This window comes from Solanum lycopersicum, chromosome 11 (assembly GCF_036512215.1).
Source record: "Solanum lycopersicum chromosome 11, SLM_r2.1".
Lineage (NCBI taxonomy): Eukaryota > Viridiplantae > Streptophyta > Magnoliopsida > Solanales > Solanaceae > Solanum > Solanum lycopersicum.
The window spans coordinates 61485825-61494306 of NC_090810.1; the positions used below are offsets into that span (position 1 = coordinate 61485825).

General features: G+C 29.7%; 2 protein-coding genes across 3 annotated transcripts; one reads left to right on the forward strand and one right to left on the reverse strand.

Annotated features, from left to right (window-relative positions):
* The first annotated feature begins 1702 nt into the window (after positions 1-1702).
* On the forward strand, positions 1703-2865 carry LOC101256061 (chitinase 2-like). The gene has a single exon (XM_004251241.5). It carries the CDS (start codon positions 1820-1822, stop codon positions 2738-2740), a length of 921 nt encoding a protein of 306 aa, XP_004251289.1. The 5' UTR covers positions 1703-1819; the 3' UTR covers positions 2741-2865.
* A 655-nt stretch (positions 2866-3520) lies between these two features.
* Positions 3521-4261, reverse strand: LOC101256351 (histone H4). Of its 2 annotated transcripts, none has more exons than XM_026028109.2 (2): positions 4150-4261; positions 3521-4062 (listed from the first exon to the last, which is right to left on the reverse strand). In XM_026028109.2, exon 2 carries the CDS (start codon positions 4050-4052, stop codon positions 3741-3743), a length of 312 nt encoding a protein of 103 aa, XP_025883894.2. In that variant the 5' UTR covers positions 4053-4062; positions 4150-4261; the 3' UTR covers positions 3521-3740. The 2 variants fall into 2 exon arrangements, with proteins under 2 accessions (XP_025883894.2, XP_010313539.2); XM_010315237.4 differs by having other exon boundaries at positions 3521-4065; positions 4150-4220.
* Between the last annotated feature and the right edge of the window lie 4221 nt (positions 4262-8482).

Consider the following 8482-nt stretch of genomic DNA (forward strand, 5'->3'; position numbering starts at 1 on the left):
ATATAATAAATTGCTGAGTTGTTCATTTCTACACTATAAAGAAAGATTTAAAAACTCACCACAAAAATACATCAAATTAGGTAAAAAAAAAATGTTCAAAAAAATATCATATGTTATAACATTTCTTTGTATAATTTATGTTGTGCAAAGTCTCCCTGCTTATCCTCCATGTTATACTTGTAATTGTGTTGGCAATCAATGTGCTGGTACTGGGATGTTTCCTCTATGGGCAAAACTGGAATTTCCCGAATTAACATGTACGTATTAATACCTAATTATATTGTATAATTTTAATTATCGCGATTAATATTTTTCTAATAATTTTATTTTTTATTTTTTGAATAGTTACACATGAGAAATATGCTGTGGCACAAGTGAAAAAGGCTAACCCTTTTGTCACTCCTGTGGTTATTTATAAACAAGTCCCTATTACAGATAATTGTTGTAACAGAGTTTGGATTCTTGTTGATAGACCAGGTGGTAATGGATTTGTTACAAATATGCCTGCAGTTGGATAAGGGACTGTAAATTATTTAATGATGGAATTTTGGGGGAAAATAAAAAAATTATTGAATATTTATGTTCGTATTAGAATTTTGATTAAATTTATATTCGTATCTTTGTTTTTCACTTTCTGTGTTCGGAGTTCACATTGAAATTCGAACTAAAATTGGATCGCCCACTACAGGCCCATTCAGATCCCAACAGGATTTTTTCTATTTCTAGAACTCAAATTTAAAAAAAGTACTCCGACCATTACACCACAACCCATATTGCTCACTTTGTGGTTTATTCCTTTTCCATATTTTTTTGTTGGTTAAATGAAATTATTAATCTCATTAAAGACAATTGCTATTATAAAAATATTGCTTAATTCTTTAAAATATGTCGATGTCCCAGGTGGTGATGGTGTACAAAATATTCCTGCAGTAGGATAGTTATATTATAACATGGTAATTTTGAAGACAATGAATGTACTTCAAATTTCATTTTATAATATAATATTTCTTTTACTATATTATTTTAGTGTATTTACTTACCAGAATTAATGAAAATTTTGTTTAAAAAAAAAAAAGTATGTTATACCTCAAAAAATGAGGGAGTAAAATATTATATGAAATACCTAATCATTGATAAAAGATATCCAAGTCATTGGCGTGAATCTTCCGCGCATATATATATATATATATATATATATATATATATATATATATATACGCGCGGAAGATTCACGCCAATGACTTGGATATCTTTTATCAATGATTAGGTATTTCATATAATATTTTACTCCCTCATTTTTTGAGGTATAACATACTTTTTTTTTTTATATATATATATATATATATATTTTTCTTTCATTTTTACATGTCCACGCTACTAAATTAATATTAAATTTAATAATTTTAAAAATAATTTATTACTTGATTCTGAATTTACACTTATTATCCTCACTTCAAAGATGTATAAAATAATCTCAAGTTAAATAAGACAAATACAATATTTCATATAGTATACATTTTATTTCAAACTTTTAGTATACTCTAATTTATCATATCAATTAATTCGTAAGAAACGTATCAAATCGTCAATTTATTATTGGACGAGTCGTTATAGTACTACTTGTTGTTTGTCACATTCATGACTCACCAACCAGCTGAAACGTTACAGTAAAGCTAACACTTTTTAATTTATCCTTTGACTAATACACTAACCATACATTCAAAAATCTACTAAAGGACCCTTTATTTAAACTTCATATCTTCAATCCATTTTATCATAACACAAAGCAAATTTGAACACATAAATATTTCTCAACTTCATGGAGCTCTCCAAGATTTTAGTTTCATTTTTTGTTATTCAATTCTTACTTTTTCATTCACCAATCTATGCTGCTGCACCTGGAAATTCCAATATTTTCAGAGAATACATTGGAGCAGAGTTCAATAATGTTAAGTTTAGTGATGTTCCTATTTACTCTGGGGTCGAATTTCACTTCATTCTTTCCTTTGCTATTGACTATACCATGTCTTCATCTTCTCCATCTCCCACCAACGGTCAATTCAACGTCTTTTGGGATTCAGATAACCTCAACCCTTCTGCTGTTTCCGCGATAAAAAACCAACATTCTAATGTTAAAGTAGCATTGAGCTTAGGAGGGGACAGTGTTGGTGGAAGCAGCGCGTATTTCAATCCTTCTTCAGTTGATTCTTGGGTTTCAAATGCTGTTTCTTCTCTTACAAATATCATTAAGCAATACAATTTGGATGGAATTGATATCGATTATGAACATTTCCAAGCTGATCCTAACACTTTTGCAGAGTGCATAGGCAAGCTAATTACAACTCTGAAAAACGATGGAGTTATTTCATTTGCTTCCATAGCACCATATGATGATGATGAAGTTCAGAATCATTACAAGACACTATGGAAAAGCTACAGTCAAGTTATAGACTACGTTAACTTTCAGTTTTACGCGTATGATAAGGGAACCACTGTGTCTCAATTCATGGACTATTTTTCTACTCAAAGATCAAATTATGAAGGAGGAAGGATCTTGGCTAGCTTCGGCACTGATGGAAGTGGTGGATTATCTCCAGAAAACGGATTCTTCACCGCGTGTAGCAAGCTTAAAAGTAAAGGAGATTTGGTTGGAATATTTGTGTGGAGTGCTGATGATTCTAAATCAAATGGTTTCAAATATGAGAAGCAATCTCAAGGACTATTAGCCATATCCCACTAGTGCTTTCATCTTATGTACAATTCTACTGTAGTAGTCATTTAAACCCAAAACTATGTTACACCTCTTTGTGTGTGTAAATTTCTGAGGATTTGAATCAATACATATACTACTATTTGGTTTATGAATATATTGTGCATTTTTCGATTAAGGGAACCATTCTTTCGTTCATCGCAACAAGCAAATTAACAAGACATCTAAAGCCAGACCTTTGACAATCTAACACATCAGTCAGGTTTGGATTTGAAGTGGTTAAAGTGAGTTATATCCAAAAGGCCAAAGCCATGAAGGTCTCAAGGGATGCAGCTCCAGATCAATTGCATTGAGTGTCATGCCCACAAAAGCACCCCATCAACACCAAATCTCTCAACAATCACCCTCTCCAAATCGCGACTATGAAGCTCTCTACACCTTCCCGTGACCAAACTAGGTGCATTGACAGGAGCCAAGAGTGGTACCAACCCTATCATTTCTTACAACTACAGCAATGAGAGAGCCAACACTTCCACTAGGGGGTTTCAAATTATCAATAACTAAACACACAAAGAAGTTGAAAGAAATTCAACATCTACTATATAAACATAAAAAATAATTGAAACGAACTTACCAAATGTGGTTCTGATGAACCCCTTGAGCCTTACCTAGCTCCGCCCCTTGCAGTCATCTTCTAGAAGGGGATTCAACAATGACTAATCAAAACACAAGAAATTCACCTACATTTTTATATCCAATGAACATAAATCAATATATATATATATCTAATTGGACTAAGACTATTGCATATTGGAGGATTCAATTTTGAAGTTTCTATATACACAATCTCAGTGATTACTTCAAAAAAAACATACATATGATCCAAACAGAGAATTTGAGAAATCGATTACAAGACGATAGTGCAATGTCATTGATTAAGCAACTCTATTACTTTAAAAACTACAAACATAATTACACCAAGTGAAAAAAAAAAAAAAACACTAAATCAGTTAAAGCAACCCACATTCTTTTAACCACCAAATCCATAAAGAGTCCTTCCTTGCCTCTTGAGTGCATACACAACATCCATAGCAGTGACCGTCTTCCTCCTAGCATGCTCAGTGTAAGTAACAGAATCACGAATCACATTCTCCAAAAAGATCTTCAAAACTCCACGAGTCTCCTCATAGATTAGTCCACTGATACGCTTCACTCCTCCTCTACGAGCTAAACGCCTAATTGCAGGCTTAGTGATACCTTGAATATTATCACGGAGAACCTTACGGTGTCGTTTTGCTCCTCCCTTTCCCAATCCTTTTCCTCCCTTTCCACGTCCTGACATCTTCAATTCACTGCTAAAACAATAAAATTAACAAACAAAAAATCAACAAACAGTAGCTAAAATTAACAGTAATGTGGATGAAACAAGTGATTTGAACCTGAATTGTAATCGGAAGCTGCTGTGTTTAGATGAAGATGGAGAAACGAAGTGAACTCTTTGGTCTATTTAAAGGAGCTTCGATCTAAGTTGACGATTAATATTGGCCGTCGATAGGTATATTCAACGGCTGAGATGAGATGTGATGAAAGTGACGAAGATTGATGACCTGGCATTCCAAAATTTGAATGTTTTCTTTTCTCATATTGGTGGGAAATATTAGAAATTATTGGCGGGAGGCTTTTATTTTTTTTTAGCTTATCATTTAGAATTATGTAAATATAATTCTTAAAAGTTACATTTCTTTGGATAATGTCAACTTTGGTTTTTATATTTGTTTATTTATTACTATAATCGAGTTTTGTCTTACCGTCTTTAAAATTTAGTTTGTAATCTACTAATATTTTCTCAAAAGTTTTCAATTTATTGAAAAAGAAATTTAGACTATACTCACAAAGTATTTTCATAAGATAAAAATGAAAAAGAAAAACGATATAAAAGAAAAAAAAAAAAAGATATGGGCCAGAAGCAAGTGAGATCAGTGTTGGGCCATGATTTTGGGCCAGAACAAGTGAACCTTGTTCTACTCTAATTCCCTTTCTCAAAGGAACATTTACTCTTTTCTAAAGTTTAAATACAGTCACCTTTAGCGCACATAGCGGTTAAATGTTAGCTATAATGTGAGCGTATTTTAAATTTTATATACTTAACATTATTGGAACAAAAATTGATGCACTATAATAAATATAATGTAAAATACTATATAAAAATGTTTTGGTACTTGAACATGTAAGATAACATTTCGAGTCAATTATGAGAATTTTATATTGATGAAAAATAATTGAAAAATTCATAGATGAGTGACTTTATGTGAAAAAAATTTATAATTGAGTGATTTTTGAGTTAAAAATCAAACTTGAATGACTTTACGTGAAAAAGAGCATAGCTGATCGAGTAATTACCATATGAGATGTGTTATCTCAAATTTTGTGCATTGACAATGTATCATCCTTTTTACACCGTCAGGCTGATGTTATATGATGATGTAAGAATATAATATATTAATGGTGCATCAAATTTAAACTTATATAGTATGATGCTATATAAAAACGTCTTGGTGCATTGAATGGTAAGATATAACATTTCGAACGCCAATTATGAGAGTTTTATATTGACGAAAAATATAATAATAACAATAATTAAAGTGTGAAAATGCATTAGTCTGTCGAAGAATGATAATCATTCATCAAGTGGCTCTATTTTCTTTTAGGTTAATTTATAACCCAATCTGCTTTAGTTTCTACGGGAAAACATTAATTGATCAGTGTGATTTATTGTGCTTATGATGATCAAACTCTTGACCCTATCGATTGAAGGTGATTTTTCATAATTGGATACCTAACAAACTACAACATTTAAAAAAACTTTGAACTTCTAAAATCTAAACTCACTTAAATGATTTTATAGTATTAAGTATATATTTGATTATACATTTTTTATAAGTTCAAAACATAAGTTAGAAATTCTAACTTATAACTTATGACTTTCAATTGTTATGATTATTTTCTTATAATTTTCCTTTTAATTTTTCAAAAGTATTTAAAAGCTATTTTAATTTAAAAGAACATAGAATAAATCGATCCGTCTAGGCTCTATGTAGTACAATTGAAATTGCTTCTTCCTCTATCACCTCAAGTTGAATAATTAATTAATATATATATATATATATATATATATATATATATATATATATAATATAACTTCTTTTTTTTCTTTTTATTGTAACCATTGATGTGGAAATAAGGGCTAGCTATAAAAGTCAAATCATGCTAGAACATCAACTATTTTAGGTCAATTGAACCCCCTATAAGCAACAAAAATTATAACAATATTGAAGGCATTATAAAATCAGAACCACTAGTTAGATTATCTTTTAGATCATCACATATATCCTCTTTTTTGTTTGCCCTTTCTTATTTTCTAGAAAAAGACAAGTTATGAGAAAGTTTGATGAGTTCTTGATTAATGACTCCATTATATAGGTGAAGTTTATCAAACTACTTCTTGTATAGATTCTTTAAGCCAAAAGGATACAATAAAGTTGATATATCTTCGATCAATCTTTTTCTAACTTGACACGATAGTCAAGTTTGACTTGACGTACAACAATAACATACTTAGTATAAGCTCCATAAGTAATCGAGTTTATGAGTGTATTTTATCCCTATTTAATTAGGAGATAGAGAGATTGTATTCGATAGTCCCTTCTGCTCAAAAACAATAGTGAAGAAATCAAGACAAAATATTAAATCAAGCTTGACAAAACATACTGAAAAAAGAACCGTAACAATAAAATAATAAGATAATCGAATTACAAGTAACAATAAATATGTAATAGAAACTGAATAAGTAACAAGAACATATAACACTCATTAATACTACAACTACTACTATTGAAGGATAAAGCAAGACTATACTCAACTATCTACTAACCTTCTATTCTAATCCACGTCCTTCAATCTCTTATCTAGGGTCCTGTCCTTCAATCTTTAATCAAAACTATCTTATAGCCAACCCCTTACACGCTGGGCCTAACTCGCAAACCTTAAAAACTAACTTTAAAAGCTCATTAAGATTGTCCGAGTCATATAAAAAGATCATCCATCGCATAAGAGAGATGTGCCACTCTTCTGCAAAAGACTTAAGATGTATATTAAGATTAATCTTAGAAATCGTGATATTAGATATATCATCTCCTTTTTTTTTTTAGGTACAAAAGCATACGAGTATAGACAAATTAATGAAAATTTTAATTAATTTTTAAAGAATATTTAAACTTTTATGTCATGTAAGAGAAATTTTATGGGACAAACAAGTTTACGTGACCGTTCAATATTTATCATCTATCTAGCTATAGTATAGTTAGTGATCAAGAAAAAGAAAAGTTGTCACTTATTAATTAGTAGGAAAAAAATATAAAAATAATACAAATAATTAATGCCTTAATTAATAAATCTTTATTGTTGAAAAGTGTCTCTCATGCAAATGGCTACCTGCATGTGCTAGAAAGGTAAGTTAAGGGGGGTGAAGAAGTCACAACCAAAAAAGGTAAATTAAAGCATTGTTTTGTTAGCTGAATAAGAAATAAGTTATTAGCGTATTAACTTTATATAATGTATATGATATTTGTAGGTGCATAAAAAATAAGTTTATATGTATAAAATTAATATAATGTTTGACTGACAATTTTAAAATCCATAATTACATGTATAAGTTATGAAAAAATTTATATATTATTTTATATAAGATACAAGCTAAGGTGAATTAACTAATACATATGTACTTAAAAACTTAGATAACAAATATCTATATAAAATAGTATACAAAATTCACTCGTAACGACATTTTGTACCTTCCACTATACTTATAACAGAACGGAAATAGTTGCACACCTAATATATAAGATATGTTTAATTAATGTTCTATAAGATGGCAAATGTGTAACTTCCCCTAGTAAATTGCTATGATTTTAGCTTGCAAATCATGGCAATATATACCAGCATGATTTTGAGTATATTTTCGACTTTTATATGTACATTTTTCTAATAATGACCATAATCTTTTAAAAGAGTGTGAATAACTACTTATCTATTGTCATTTCTCTATCATTTATATATTATCAGAAATTGAAATGCCAAAAGCAATGATTTTAAGTGGAGTAAACTGTTTTTATTGTTGAAAAAATCAGTAATCAACAGTAAAAGAATCGTTGTATTGCAATTAGGCTGCCTTTTTCATCTAGAAGAAATTAAAAAAATGGGACCTTTAAATTTGTCTTTCTTTTATACATATATTGCACACGAGAAAAAGACATGAGTGGCTTTCACATAGTAGGAATTTATGATTAATGTTCTTTTTTAATAGGTATATGCATTATTTGTTGGTGCTATGCCCCTATAGGACTACATAGGATGCTCTTCTACTCAATTTTTTATTCATCTTAATCTACTTTGGTACTTCTTTTGTTACTTCAATTACTTACTATGAAAGTGTAAATATAACTATGGTAGTCGACTGATCCCCTTGATCATATATGTATGTTCACAAAAGAATAAAATTTCTGCGTTGTTGAGAATGACGATGCACTAAAAACTGAATCTTGTAATATGTGAATTCATATTTAATTATATTTTTATTAAAATATTGAATATCAAATGAAATATAGCAAATGAAAAATTCATATTTGTATTCTATAGCAAAGTTTGCATAATTGCGCTCCATAGCAAACATTGTTTTATCGAAAAAGTGGTTTTCGAAAAAAGTTTGTTTTATTT

Bases quoted from the DNA above. Each gene is read 5' to 3' on its own strand.
- LOC101256351 (XM_026028109.2), bottom strand. From the start codon at position 4,052: ATGTCAGGACGTGGAAAGGGAGGAAAAGGATTGGGAAAGGGAGGAGCA.
- LOC101256061 (XM_004251241.5), top strand. From the start codon at position 1,820: ATGGAGCTCTCCAAGATTTTAGTTTCATTTTTTGTTATTCAATTCTTA.